Genomic DNA, 15,281 nt, shown 5'->3' on the forward strand with positions numbered 1-15,281 from the left:
ATTTGAATGCAAAATGGAAATGCATTTTGTGTGCCATTTTTTTTTTTTTTTTTTTTTGTTTAACCCCAATCCCCAATCTCTCCCGCGATCGGAAGAAAACCCCTGTGCCAGATTGCGCCCGCGTACCGAAACGTAAACAAACCCGTCGTCGTGTGCGCGTCGTGTTTCATTTTCCCAGCACTCACTGTGCTTCGCTCGCTTGGTTGGAGTTGCAAACTGCCGCACAGTGTTCACTGCCGTGCCAGTAGCGGTTCCACCGTGACCCGGAAAAGGTGAAACAGCAGGATGACGGGCGTCTTTGGACAGCTCACGCCCCCGGGCGTACCCGGCCAATGGGCGGACAAGGCCCCAGCGAAGGAGCCGCTGGACGCGCACACGGTGGACGTGCCGGCCATCGGCACAGCGGAGCGGAAGGGCTGCCTGTGCACGCTGGAGCGCACGGCCATCCGGAACCGGCTGCGCGTGGCACAGTTGGTAAGTGACGCTGCGGTCGACTACTGCTTTCCCGTGTGTGTGTGTAATGGTGGCTTCTTTTTTTTTTTATCTCGTTTTGCAAAGCTCCTGACGATCGGTGCGCTGGCCCTGATCCGGCCGCAGTACAACGACGGCGTACAGTGGACGACCCTGTTCGCCCTCTGCCACACGTTCGTGATTTCGCTCGTGCTGCTGTGGGACCGGCACTGCTCGGGCACGATCGTGCGCAGCCAGCTGCCCCTGCTCGACTGGCGCCGGCTGGAGCTGTGGTACACGGCGCTTGCCACCGTCGCGCTGTACGGGCTCGCGTACGGCGTCCTGTTCGCGCACAAGGGCTACGGCGGCTGGTACGTGTGCAACTGGGTGTCGAGCGTGCTGACGCTGCTGACCGCGCTGGCGTACGGGGGCGAAACCTGGCTCCAGCTGCGCGACCAGTACGACGGCCGCACGGCCATCGGACAGTAGGGAGGAGCAAACCGCTCTGCCCGTACAGTCCATTTGTTTGGGTTTTTTGCGCCGCGCGCAGTGTGTATGTGAGTTGGCAGCTTGCATCAAAGCTTGCATCGCTTCGCTTGTACCCAAGCTACCGCCATCTGGCGGGAAGCACGGTGTACTTTACCCCTTTCTGCAGGGGTAACACACGCTTTGTTTTGCAATAAATATTCGAGTTTTGAAATTCACTTTGCGTAATATTTTTTTTTCTTCTTTTTTTAACATCTCAAAACATCTCCAATAGAGGCCACCTAGCCGGCAATAAATCGCGCCGCCCAAAAGCCGAGCTCGTGCTGGGAGAATTTTCTAACCCGCCCCAGAATCTAAATATAGCTTCCAAAACCGATTCCAACACGCGCCCCCTAAACAAACGCATCGAGCGCAGTTGCAGTTCGTGGTGTATGTGCTGGAGCCGAACGGTCTCGAGAGCAGGCCAACTACTGGCGTGGAGATAAAAATAACAAAAAACGGTCTTCCGAAGAGTGGGGATGGGGGCAGATCTAAGCAGAACGAAGGAAGGATAAGAAGCAGGGTAAGTGTGTTAGACTAGACGGCGCGACAGCCCGTTGCCCGGGGGGACCATGCTGCCAGGCACTTGTGGAACAGGAGCAACAGTGTACGGTTATACGGTTGTTGGGGAATTGTTTTCGTTCCCTTCATCCTGCTCCTGCAACCCTCAAAACTCTCTTCTTGGGCAGTGACCGTGACGTTGCGAAGCACGGTGGAACATCGACTGAAGCGTAACTGTCCACAGGGCGATGGCACACCCTTTTTGTTTGTTTTTTTTGTTCCGCCACACCCTCCGATCAAAACTGACCCTTTAGGGTCCCCCTTCGATGTTTTTCTTTCTAAATGGGAATGGCTGGTGGGCTGACAGGACAGGGTTGTAAGAAAGCAACTTCTCTCCAAACGGTGGAATACTGTTGCTTCCGTACGACCGTAAGTTAGCAAATCGCAAAGGAATGTACAAACAGTGCACTGGCCATCTTGACCGCTTCAGCGGGAGTGTTTGATGCGTGAGTCATCCCGTGCCTTACATCATTCCCCATCCGAAACCGCATGATATCACCTACCGGGGGATGCATTCACCGAAAGAAGAAACAAAAACCAATCCGTCCCTCAATTGGCTCTTGAGCGCGAGCGGCAATGACATCATCGCAATCAGGCGGCGCGCCACAGACACGTTTCTGACAACAGTCAAATGCAAATCTTGCAACACGGTACGATAAGGAGCCCAAGCCCTTTCAATGCCTGCACGGTTACAACCAAAGGACGCGAGAAGGCCTCCCGCTTCCCGCCCGTGGGAAGTGTCGCTGAGGGTTTTTAGTGTGACACGCGACACCGAAACGCGAAATAAACATGTTTTGGTAAACACTCTTCCACTTGGCCACCCCCTTGTATGTTTTCATTTTCGTTCGGTTCTTTGTCCCTGCCCACGCCGCGATTGTTCGTCCGAGCGTGTCTCGTGCGCTCGTCCCCAAAGGGAAGGCTCACCAATTTCACTCTCGCTTGAATGTAGCGGCCTGCTGCTACAGGGTGTAGCAGAAGATATATATATTTTCAATTTCATTACTTAAGTTACGCGCTTCACAGCTTTTACCACGGCGGAAAAGAGTATTGGTTTTGTGCCAAAGTCAATGATTTTGTGAAGAATTAGAACACCTCTGTCAAAGTGTAGAAGTTTAGTTTAATGAAACACATGTTTTACATACAATTCTGCTCCACTATTCTGATGCGTGTTATTACATTTGCTGATTTTTCTGCCAAATGAGATCAACGATAGATCAATTGCGGAATAGTGTCCTGTAATGTGAAAGGACCTTCAGTAGTACAAAACACAAATAATCGAGAATGTGAGATGAAAAGTACATATTTGAATATTTTTATAAAATCGTGCTCCACACAAGACGTCGATGTCGATATAACAGACATATGATCCTGGTTTGTAACGTCATACTGAAGATGTGAATGCTAAAAAATGCAGACCACATGAATTAAATTTGACTAGGCGTCATCCATATATAACGTAACGTTAATAGAATGGGAGGGGTGCCGTCAAACGAAACGATTTATTACATGAGAGAGAGCGAGAGAGAGACAGAGAGAGAGAGAGAGAGAGCAAACCAAACCTAACCAGTTGTATATTCATCAGCAGGCGACTTTTCTGACACTGATGTGAGATTGCAACAATCGTTGCAAACTCACGATGTCAGGTTCAAATAATCAGTATCAATGAGCTTTTAGTGGTCCAGTATGCCACGAATCATAGCATTCGATAAAGCTATTTTTGCTTTTTTTGTAATTTTTTGAATGTTTCGAAATCTAGTAATTTGAAAAAAAATAATTTAAAACTCATCTCTATCCCTGAATGCTTTTCGTGCAGCACAATTAGCATTCAGTGGGATGAGAAGATAGAGGGATTGGGGGGAAGTAGTAACTATTTGTAAGTTTTTTGAAAGGAAAGTTTCCTGTGGCATTTTGTAACTACAACAAAATAACAACTGTAACAATAAAGAGGACAAAGGTTCGAAAATTTGCACTTACAGCGTAACGTACTTCATAGATGACGCTTGGATAGCAACAAACACAATCATATAGAGGTGCTCATTACTCGGTCTCCGGATGTATGTGTGTGTCTTTCTCTCTCTCTCTCTCTCTCTCTCTTTCTCTCTCTCTCTCTCTCTCTCTCTCCTTCTCTCTGCGTCTGTGTATGTGAGTGTGCGTGCGTGCGTGCGTGTGTGTGTGTGTGTGTGTGTGTGTGTGTGTGTGTGTGTGTGTGTGTGTGTGTGTTCTCAAAAAAATATTAAAATTTTTTTTTTTTAAATATGTTTTTCCCTCATCCCCACCCTGTGCTACGAGGCCGAGGCGCACTGTACGCACGACTTCCTACGGTAGACCGAGACCGGCACCGCTCGCAGTCAACAGTGTACGCTCCAGCCGCGAGGAACAGCTTCGCTTTCGGTTCGATTAAAGCAGCCACCTCCCCACCCCTGCCCTTCACCTTCGTTCGTGTTCGCGTGTGCTTTTCTGTGTGCAAGTGCAAGTGACCCTTACCCACGGCGTTCTCCTCCCGACCCTCACCCTCACCGATCAACGCTACGGGACGGTAGACGCTATCAATCAACAGGCCGGAACAGCACCGCACGTTGCCCAGGTAGCCTCAGCAGTAGATTGCATTTGTTCGTACATTACCTGGACTGGTCGATCGCGTCGTTCGTGCAACCTGTTGACAAATGGCGTGCTGTATTTGGCACGCACCGCGCGCGCATTCTTACACGCAGTGTGACCCACATTTTCGGTGCAAGATTTTCCAAACCCAACTCCAACAACTGAAACAAACCGGGCCGCAGATGATGTCAGCCACGGTTTGTTGGAGTTTTATTTTTAAACTTCCCGCCCCGTGTTTGTTGTGCCAGTGACGGGTAGTGCTCCATGGGGGGGGGGGGGGGGTTCGGGGGGCGAGTTCAGGCAACTCCCCGGTGGAAGCAAATGGAGCATAGCGTGTTGGGTGGTTTGCTAAGTTCGAGCGATGGAGTTAGAATTAGAATCACCGGGCACGGGGAAAACACTTACTCATGCTGAAGAAAAACAGTTTTCGTGGGACAGATGGTGGCACTGGAAGGAGAATAACTCCCCCGTGCACACTCACACACACACTCTCACAAAAAAAACATCGTTCGATTGTTGGCATGACAAACGAACGCCACCCTTGACACGATTGTCCTAAAAAGGCGATCCCTTGCAGAGCGGTGCGTACACGCGCGCACCATTTGCCGATCGAAGCGATCTCCCACTTTTTTTGCTCTCTCTCTCTCTCTCCATCTCCTCCTCGTTTCCTTTGAAGAATGGATATTAAAGGCAAAGGTTTTGGAGGACTTCCACTTCGCACTAGCCACTGGCTGGACGATCCAGATGACCCTGGCAGAGCAGGCAGAGGCTGTTTCCGGCAGTCCGCTGTAGCGCTGACATCACCACCGGCAACAATGCGTCATCGCGGCCTGCGAGTGTGTAAGACACGCTCCGCGAGCAGCGATGCACAAGCCGGCACTTTAAAATTCTTATCGAGCAATCTTCGCGCAACAGGTGACGCCGCGCCCTTATCAACAAAGGCAAAGCGAGATTGCGCACAGCTTCGATACAAATTTGCAACGCTGCAAGCATCGGACGGTGCGTGGCCAACAGGGCGGGTTGCGATGTTGAGAGGTTTTGTCTTGCCTGACCTAAATAGCGCCCGAAACGCATCACGAAACCGCATCATGAGATCACGCTCGCTCTCTGCGCAACTCCGCGATGGGGCTGTGGCTGTTGTTTTTTTTTTTGTTTTGTTTTTTTTGCTCCCTCTGTTCACACTGTGGTAAGGGAAAGGGCATGGGATGTTGGAAGAAAAACGACACAGATTGCCCATTTGATTATACCCCCAAAATACATCATCACGGTTGTTTGTGGTTGGTTTGTGCGCATAGAACGCCCACGCGCATTGCGCTCATTCATAGCCACGGTTCGTGTGTGCGTGTGTGCCACGGTAGATGGTGCATTCCGTTGCCGTGAGGTTGGGTGGTATGCCCGAACAGGGCGCTTTATATTTATGCGACCACCGATTTCCGATTCTGTAGTGTTCGAGTTGGGGAGACAGAACACACAAAAAAAAAGATGAGTTTCGTTGTTGTTGCTATTGTTCATTTTCCGAGGGTTGTAGGGTTTGCAATGCACCGCATTTGGGGAAAAAAAGATGAACACAAAAACTATCAAGCGTTTTACGCGTTGGAGCATTTTTTTTTAGATTTATAACATATTTTAAATTGGCATTGAAGGTCCCTTTTAATAGATTTTCTAATAATTTTTGGGTATTTAAATATGTTTTTTTGTATTTTTTAAGCGATTCGCCATAATTGCGGCCTTATCACTGATCTCATAAACTATCTTAGTTGTCTACAATAGCAACAAATAACATAACGCATCAAAGTACATTGTAACATCAGCACAAAATATATAACAAAGAGTATCACAGCAAGGTTCACATTAGGAACTCCAGTCAAAAGAGTCATGGTGTGCATTAAATCTGAGAGCCATCGCAGTCTTCGGCTTATTATGAACTCTTAGTAGCCTATAGTTTCTTAAATCTAATATAAATTCAATTTGAATTGTAAAATTATTTTATTTAACACCAATCCAACTGGTAGTTGTAATGTTAATTCCATCAAACATTTTTATCAGCTTCTCTTCATCTTACTTTTGTAACTTGAGGTAAGGTTACACATTTTGACAGTTTAGTACAGGGTTTTCCATGAGATCTCATAGCTATGGAACACTTTATTGACTCCTTCCTACGTGAAATGAACTTAACGTAATGGGAATTGGACTCGATAGCACTCTTGTTGGACAAATGCAATAGGAATGTCGAAGGAGTCAGCCCAAAAATGGTGCAATAGAGTCCAATTTCCATTAAGGTCTGGTTCTTACTGTGTTTGGTAATCGTCCATACATTTACAAATTATTTTATTTGTGAATTGATATTGGGGATCAATTTTTAAATCGTGTGATCATAAATATAAAAGATAAATCAAAATCTGAGAATATATAAACATCTGAACACTAATATGATGTGTTTGATTCTTAAAAATAAAAAAATACAATACTTAAAACAATGTAAATATAGTTATGGATGTTTTTTGTTGTTGTTGAAATTTATGGAAAAATAACTAAACCTAACCGACTCAGAAAACAGGTGATTCAAATGTTTTGTAACATTTCCCAATCAGAAACAATCACCAATTTGATTTGAGAGAGCTTTTGCACTATAAAAGCTAGTAGTAGTAGTAGTAGTAGTAGTAGTAGAGGATAGATAGTTTGGTTAGAATGCTGTCCTTCCGTGTAAGCGTGAATAAAAGTGCAAAACAAAGCCATGTAATATTAACCTTATGCTACCAGGTACTGCTTTAATGCACTAATCAAAAGCTAATCTTTGGCTTCAGGAGGCGCAGCAAGCAAGACTTCAGGCTCAGGCTGTTTGTTAGCTTTCAGAACATTGCTCTGTTCTTCGTCGTGTGTAGTTTCAGTGGTACATAACCGACATTTCACACAAAAATAGGTTGATTTTTAGATAATCGATTGAAAACGCTTCAAACTTTAGAACGAAACGCTTAAAATACTAGGCCTCATCGGCGCCACTCGAGTTGAAAGTGTTTCATCAATGTGATGTTACTATTAATTCTATTCACCCTCTTCTTTTAGTGCTCTTTAATACAATCATTCTTCCTTTCCAATTACGATATTTTAACGTTCATCTTGCTCTTCTCCGCTCGTTCCGCAGCTTTCCTTAGCGAAGACACCAACCAGCCCAGCAGCTTAGCTCGATTGATTGCCGCAAGATGTCGCACTCGGTCGTAATAACGCGTACAACAACCACCACGACGAGCACGTCCCATCTCGTGCTCAACACGGGCTACCTCCGCACAACGCCCGGCCTGCTGAAGCTCGCCCAGCTGGTACACCATTCAGCCATTCAGACAAAAAACTCCCAAAAAAAAAAAAACAAAACCCCCATCTACAGTGACACTGTTTTCTGTTTGTCTTTCCCCAACCCATCCCGATCCAGATCATCGGCGCCGTCAATGTCGGGCTGGTGGCGTACTACATCCGGCGCTATCCGACCTCCGGTCTGCCGGCCAGCGCCGAGTTCTTCTTCCTGCTGATGGCGGTCGCCTTCCTGGTCGGGACGTTCTGTCTGCTCGCCTCCTGTCTCGTGTCGCTCAGCACCGGCGGCATCATCTCGAAGACGATCTACGAGCTGGTGTACCATACGATCGCGTTCCTGCTCTACCTGATCGCCTCGATCATGCTGCTGGTGGACGTCACCAACGGGCGCTACTACCACACGATCAAGGATGCGTACATGGCGGCGGCGGTAAGAAGCGAGCGCCCTCGGGCGGGAGCGCACAACTGAGCGCCACTCTTTTCAAGCTCTCACGCTCATTCTCTCTCTCTCTTTCTCTGTTTCCCGCTCACAGATCCTTGGATTGATCGTGTCCGCTCTCTACCTCTTCAGCGCTCTGCTCGCTCAGCGCTCCTACCGCGGCATCTAAACCGTGCGGGACCGAGCTCCGTCTGCCGTCTTCCAGCCTGTGACCTCCGCTCCGGTCCACCGGCTGCCGCTGTGTTTGTGTTCCGCTCGCTCAGAGCGACCAAAAAAACAAGTGCGCATGTGTTCGCTACGGTAGACACTTCCTTGTTCCGTGTTCCCTCAATGTGTGTGTGTATACATGTGTGTGTGTGTGTATTTATCTATGTGTGTGCCTTTCCCTTCGACTCAATCGTGTCGTTGGTCGCATTTCAAGCCAAGTTTTTTTCTCTCCCCGTCTCCTTGTTTGTTGACTTCGCGCTATAATCTCACCGAAATGCTGCCCGAAGGGTTTGCTGGCTAGATCGCTGTTTCAATGTCCAATATGTGTGTGTGTCTGTTTACTACCACTGGCAAGCAAGTTTACTTATATGGGTATGAGAAAAAGCAAACAGCCACGGAACAAAAAACGGAACAAAAATCCCCAAACAATCCGGAAAAGAAAAGAGAAGGGAAGAATTGTTAGAAAAAAGTCATATACTCGTTTTTTTACAGTAACATCAGTATAATATACTCTTTTTCGAAACAGTTTTTATACCATCAGTGGTTACGATAAAGACGTGCATTTCCTACACAGTTTAACACCACAACAAGTTGTTCTTTTTTACAACAAAATAAAAAGTAAAATAAATAAGCTATTTACAATCACAATCCAGTCCATAAACACAGCAAGCGATAGGGAAACGTTTCTGCTCATACCCAAAAGAGCACAGTAGGCACTAAAGTAGGCGCTTCTACCTAAGTTGAAATTGCTTACTCAGTTATCCAGTCCAATGGGTTTTTTTTTTGAAATTCTTATAATACTACTTTATTAAACGTTGCAAAAAGAGCAATTCACATCTATTCAACATACCTTGTTGTTCTTCTGCAATTGTTCTCATCGGTACTCGTATCTTATAATCTTGTAAGCAAACTTACTGTTCTTAATTGTTTTGTTGTTTTTTTTGTGTACTCCTATCTATGTTAGATAAGTTTTTTTGTTTATGCGTTTAGTGCGCAATTACGAAGATAATAAAATAAAACATAATTTGTTGGTTTTTTTTTCTTCTACTTTTACTCATTTTTGTTTCGAGTTTATTATGTTACCATTCATGCGAAGATCCGTTGTAATGTTTTATCAGGCTATCAGGTACTTACCGTTTTACGTTACAAAAAAAAACACTGTTGCACGTTTCATTAGCAAATTTCTTCGATGAAATTGGTTTCGTAGTGGACTTTGCAGTGCAGTATGAAGTGCTCAACACATACCTCTTTCAACGAGTAAATCTCATTAAAAATTCAGTATTTCTATAATTTTGATTTTCGGCAAATTAGAGTGAAAAAACATTACCATTGCTAGGCATTGCTGTAGTGATGACCATACGACCGAAACTGCAAGCGAATAAACGATACAATCGAATTTGTCAATTTTGGAAAACAAGAAAGAAAGTAATATGGACCAAGGAACAGTGAAGTGCAATTGTTCTCCCAAATAAAAGCATTTTTCACAAAATTATAAGCAAAATATTTAACTCGTTATTTTCGGAGATCGACTGTGTTGAAAAAAGTATACTACATAAGTATATTGCATACCTTCTGGCGCATTGCTGCGACGTCATTAGGCAGTCTGAACTAGTGATGGGTAAGTTTGGCATCGACTCCGGTAGGTAGGTCCACCCTGCATTATTCGGAGTCTTTCGGAATTGTCCGGAATCGCCCAGAGTCATCCGGAGTCGTCCGAAGTCGTCTGGAGTCTTCCCGAATTGTCTGGAGTCGCCTGGAGTCGTCCCGAATTGTCTGGAGTCGCCTGGAGTCGTCCCGAATTGTCTGGAGTCGCCCGGAGTCGTCCAGAGTCGTTCAAAGTCGTCCAGAGCCGCCCGGAGTCATTCGGAGTCCGAGTCATCCGCAGTCGTCCCGTGTCTTTCGGAGTCGTCCGGAGTCGTCCAAGTCGTCCAGAGCCGCCCGGTGTCATTCGGAATCGTCCGGAATCGTCTGGAGTCGCCCGGAGTCGTCCGGAGTCGTCCAGAGTCGTTCAAAGTCGTCCAGAGCCACCCGGAGTCATTCGGAGTCCGAGTCATCCGCAGTCGTCCGGTGTCTTTCGGAGTCGTCCGGAGTCGTTCAAAGTCGTCCAGAACCGCCCGGAGTCATTCGGAGTCGTCCGGAATCGTCTGGAGTCACCTGGAGTCGTCCGGAGTCGTCCAGAGTTGTTCAAAGTCGTCCAGAGCTGCCCGGAGTCATTCGGAGTCGGAGTCATTCGGAGTCGGAGTCGTCCGGTGTTGTTCGGAGTCGTCCGAAGTCGTTCGAAGTCGTCCCGAGTCGTTCGGAGTCGTCCGAGTCGTCCGGAATCGGTTGGAGTCGAAGTTATTCGGAGTTGGTAGGGGTCGGCCTTTGAAAGAAAGGCCTGTATACGATTTGCACGCGCAAAGTGAGATGCAAAAAAACACAACGAAATTAAATACGTGATAACAAGCACATTGCACCGGACAGCTCCAGGTGACTGGACTCCGAAAACGATGAACTCCGAACGACTTCGAACGACTTCGAACGACTCCGGACGACTCTGCGTGACTCCGACTCCGAGCGTATCTAGTGGTTCCATTTTGCCGGAGTCGGAAGTGAACTAACAATAGTCGGAGTCGGATGGGAGTCGTGGGTGCGCTCCAGAGAGCATATCGCTATTCGTTTCAAAAAGGAAGCGAAGAACCGTATTATTTATTTATTTATTTATTTATTTTTTTTTTCAGAAAGCTTGGTACCGATCAACATCGCGCCTCCCGGCAAACACATCTTCAAATCATCAATAGCTGGCTTCTGCCAAAACTTTTCTTCGGCATTGCAATAGTTTCCCGGCAACGCACACCACAAATAGACTGGACCTTCAAAAATTAGTTCGGGCAAAAATGCCATAACCATCATCTGATCTTCCCATGACGGATCATTACAAAACGGTTCCACTGGCTGTGGAATCTACTCCAGCATCGACAATAGCGCCATCGCTACCAGATCTTACCTCAGTTTTCACCGCAGAAGCAATGGCCCTGATTATTGAAGCTGACAAAGGCCTACACAGCGATAAATCCAACGTGATAAACCCAACGAGATCTTCACAGACATTGCAAGTGTCCTTGAAGCACTTGAATCTGTAACCACCCGCAACCCGAACATGCAACAACTCTGCAATCGAATTCACCCCAAGTCAGATTCTGTTGGATTCCTGGTCGCACAGGTATTCAGTGAAACGAAACGCTACTCTGAATAATACTCGCAGCTACTCTGAATAATACTCGTACTCGCAGCGACTTCATTCGCCTTAGCAAAACCATCCATCACTCAATAGCTGGAATGGTTATTGGGTTAGCAGCGGCCACTCTATCCCGAGAACCATCAAGACCATAACACCACCATGGATAGACCATCCATCACACCAAGACCAGAGAATCCTATCACGACTTCGGGTTGGACACACCCGGCTCACCCTTTATTACCTATTACCTTTTATTTATTACCTTTATTTACCCTTTTTTACCTTTTTATTGCAAAAATCAAGTGATTATACTGTTCCTTCTTATAACTAGCCTTTATAAACAACTCTAACCAAAACCACATAATAAATAAATAAAACAGATAAAAGCTTTAAGTAAACCGAGACTACCCGGTATGAGGTAACTGCAGGCCACAAATGGCTTGCATAGAAAAATGTTAGATTTTAAGGCAGATCTCGCTCGTTGAAAGATCATCATCATTTAAATTCACAAGGCAGGCTAGTGCAAAACAAATATACGCCCAATGTAAATATACTAACCCACTTCGGGAGAGTCTGGTTTTGACGAAAGCGAATTAAAGAAAGAAAAATAAAGGCAACAACTCTCACAGTCTCGGCGCAACCCACGCAAACGAGACACGCAGCGGAAATACGCTATGACGCTGCCGAAACAAAGTCACCTTCGGGCGCGCGCGCACAAAGCGATCCTTCGACCCGTTTTCCTTGAGGGATTTACCGGGGCAAGAATTTCCCGACCATCGCTTTCAGGCCGGCACCATTCACCCGATGACACACACACACACGGCGGTGGAGTTTGTTGACATATGGCCGTGTGTGTCTCAGTGATCGAGCGGAGGGTTTTTCCCCCCGCTGCTCCGAGGCCTGTCTCGACCGGAAAAGAAAGCAGCAGCAGTATCTCGTGCTTCTTTTTTTTTGTTTTTGTCGATATAAATAAACATTCGAACGGAGCAAAAGCCTCCCGCCGGTCCCGTGAGGCCTGATCCGCTCCGGCATCCGGCTCGGTGCGCAGCCATACAACAGCAGCTTTACTTCCGAATCCCTCGGAATGTGTGTCTGTACCGACAGTCATAATGCACCCGAGAAAAGATGGAATGCATGCACGTGTTCAGCGCGGCAGCATCGTCGGAGCATCTGCCGTGCGTAAGACGCAGCGCGCGAGACAACCGAATGCGCGCGCGCGCGCGCTCGCACCCGTACGCGTAAGCCCCCTGCGGCGCTACGCGTCTATTTTCGTCTCACCCTCCGAGAATCCCTCTAACCAACGCGACGCGCTCGGCACGGCTGCAGGAGAGGTCCCCACTGCTGTCGCGCTGCCGCCGACGCCAGTCGTTGTACGGTCGACGGGCCGGACGGAGCACTTACTACCGCGTTGTACCGCAGCAGCAGATGCCCTCGGCCGTGATACGCATGCCGCCGGCCGCCGGACCGCACCGGGCCGGCCACCTGAACGAGCGGGGCAACCGGGGCGTCCGGATCTGCTGCTGCCGCGTGCTGACCTGCGTCAACCTGGACTTTTTCGTGTCGAAGAACGGCATCCTGAAGTGTTTCGAGCTGGTGCTCGGCTGGTTCTGCCAGACGATGCTGGTGCAGTTCGGCATGGACTCGGCGAAGGACATCGGCGAAGCGTTCTGGGGCTTCCTGACGACCTGCTCCGCCTTTCTGCTCACCACCACGATACTGCTGCTGTGCTACACCGTCTCCGCCCGGACGTTCCATCTCGTGCGCCAGTCAATCTTTGTGAGTGTTTCTTGGGTGCTGGTGTGTGTAAAAGTGGTTCAAAAATCAGTGTTTTTTTTAATTATATATTGTTCAACCAATGAATTTCCCTCAGGAAGTGGTGTACAACGGGCTGGCCTGTGTGATGTATCTAAGCGCCTCCTCCTACCTAGGGTTCGCCGTCAACGTGTTCCTCTATCCCAAGTTTCTGATGTTCAAAACGACCGGCGGCATCCACAGTGCGTACCCCGCAATGACGGCCGTCTACGTGAGTAAATGAGCGTGTGCAAAGGAGAGGTTCAAATCCCCCAAACGACTAACTCCAAACATTTTTTTCCATCTTTTTCCTATATTTTTGTTCTGTTTAATGGGGGCACCACCAAAAATCAACCTAAAAATAAAACATTGTTTGGCACACACACACACACTAAATTTTGTTCCAAAAACACAGTACATGGGCGGTATCGTGGGGCTGGTGTACGGTGTGGACACGTTCGTCGCCTACCGCCATCTGAAAGGATTCGCGTGATTGAGGCGTCCTGAGTTCTCGCAGCACCAGATTGCAGCCCGTTCGGGCGCATCGCTTCTGCTTCCGCCTGCATTTAAGCCTGACGCGCACGGGGCACTGAGAAGAGGGGGAAGGGGAGGAGGGGGGGGGACGCGTTCCGCGTTAGACTGTCATTTTATTTTTACACTAATTTTATTGCGACTTGCCCGAGATGATGATATTTTTTTTACTAAATAAAGCTAATAATCGCCAACCCACGTCACGTCGCACGCCGGGGGTAACGCTTTTGCAAATGGTTTGTGTCTGTGTGTGTGTGTGTGTGTTTCGGACTTTCGGAGTAGCCTGTTGGCCTCATTTGTCCGTTTTTGAATTCACATGAACAAGACTGAGAAACATACTAGCCAACAGCGCAGGACGACCCAGCCGGCAAACAAAGTGGTGCCCGCCTCGTTTAGCAGCAGGACGCAAATCCCCGCAAGCTCGAGAGAACGCAATTCATTTACCCCAAAAAAAAAAAAAGAAAACAAATACACCAAACCACAAATCAAAACAAAGCAGCAACAGCAACGCGTTGCCGCTCGATCCACCAGCACGAGAGCAGCGATCATCAGGCCCGACACACTGTTGGAGAAGGACGGCGAGCGAGCGAGCGCGCGCGCGCGCGCCCGCGCACCCAGTGCGGCATTATTTCAGGCGGCATCGCAACCGTGCGACGCCTCAGTCGACCGACAGACTGCACCAGATGCTGATCGCGGCGTGGTCGCACTACACAGAGAGAGATTAAGAGAAGCGGGATAGAGACAGAGAGAGAGAGAGATAGATCGTAAAACAGAAAGTGCAGTGTTGCGGAAGGTAGACGCGCGCGCATTTAGTGTGAGCAATTTGGCAACAGAATTCAGGGAAAAGGAGGAAAAGCGGTGAAAATCCTCAAGGACCGAGGGGCGGGGCGGTGACCAGACACAAACAAGAAAGCGTAAACAAATCGGTTGAATATTTTGAAAGCGTGTGAAACGTGTCCGTTTTTTTTTGGGGGGGCATTTTCGTGCTAAGTTCCTTGCTCCCAAAAAAAAAAAAACATATTATTTTTATTACAATTTCCCCCAAGTGACCGTGATCTTGAATTGCTGGCTTGATTAACGCAGCAACGCAGGCGTTGGAGTCAACCACCCAGCAGAGGCCCCCGCGAGTGCTAGGTGTGTGGCTTGTGTTTCGTTGTGGAACACTCTGCACCGCCTGAATCAACAATCAACGTGCTGTACAATCAAACTTGCGGCCTGTCTGTGCGGCCTTTGCTCGCAAGAGGACACGCCGCAAACCACGCCAGGTCTTGTCAACAACAACAACAACAAAAGTGCGCAAAATCGGCACGACCGGGCAAGATTCGCACGCTCGCACGTTCGCCCTGGTGGCCAGTGACATTTCTATTAATAGTGAAAATTCTTTCAACACAAACACACTCCCCCGGTTTCAACCAAAACAATCGGTGTGAAAAGCAAAACACGTAAACGCGCGAAAATAATCGTTGCGTGCGTAAAACAATCGTCGCGGTGCGTTTTCGGTGTGCGCAGACCGCAGACCGCACAAGACGCAAAGAACGCTGCGTCTAGCCGCGCAGGTCGCGTGAGAAAGGACTTTCCCCCGTCTTGCGCCAAGGAAAGGATCCCTCTCAAACCGGGCATTCTATAGGACCTGCGACGCTGACCCCACGGAGG

The 15,281-nt window shown here is 48.0% G+C and overlaps 3 protein-coding genes across 3 annotated transcripts; all 3 read left to right on the top strand.

The window, feature by feature from the left end:
- The first annotated feature begins 223 nt into the window (after nucleotides 1-223).
- On the top strand, nucleotides 224-1,154 carry LOC120950642 (uncharacterized). The gene is made up of 2 exons (XM_040368860.2): nucleotides 224-474; nucleotides 559-1,154. Exons 1-2 carry the CDS (start codon nucleotides 286-288, stop codon nucleotides 937-939), a joined length of 570 nt encoding a protein of 189 aa, XP_040224794.2. The 5' UTR covers nucleotides 224-285; the 3' UTR covers nucleotides 940-1,154.
- Nucleotides 1,155-3,858: 2,704 nt separating this feature from the next.
- On the top strand, nucleotides 3,859-9,139 carry LOC120950040 (uncharacterized). Its single transcript, XM_040367779.2, has 4 exons — nucleotides 3,859-4,120; nucleotides 7,277-7,451; nucleotides 7,562-7,870; nucleotides 7,974-9,139. The coding sequence occupies exons 2-4, from the start codon at nucleotides 7,335-7,337 to the stop codon at nucleotides 8,046-8,048; spliced, it is 501 nt and encodes a 166-aa protein (XP_040223713.2). The 5' UTR covers nucleotides 3,859-4,120; nucleotides 7,277-7,334; the 3' UTR covers nucleotides 8,049-9,139.
- A 3,471-nt stretch (nucleotides 9,140-12,610) lies between these two features.
- Nucleotides 12,611-13,703, top strand: LOC120950033 (protein singles bar). Its single transcript, XM_040367766.2, has 3 exons — nucleotides 12,611-13,082; nucleotides 13,177-13,329; nucleotides 13,513-13,703. Exons 1-3 carry the CDS (start codon nucleotides 12,732-12,734, stop codon nucleotides 13,588-13,590), a joined length of 582 nt encoding a protein of 193 aa, XP_040223700.2. The 5' UTR covers nucleotides 12,611-12,731; the 3' UTR covers nucleotides 13,591-13,703.
- Nucleotides 13,704-15,281: the final 1,578 nt, after the last annotated feature.

Source organism: Anopheles coluzzii, chromosome X, assembly GCF_943734685.1.
Source record: "Anopheles coluzzii chromosome X, AcolN3, whole genome shotgun sequence".
NCBI classification, from domain to species: Eukaryota; Metazoa; Arthropoda; class Insecta; order Diptera; family Culicidae; genus Anopheles; species Anopheles coluzzii.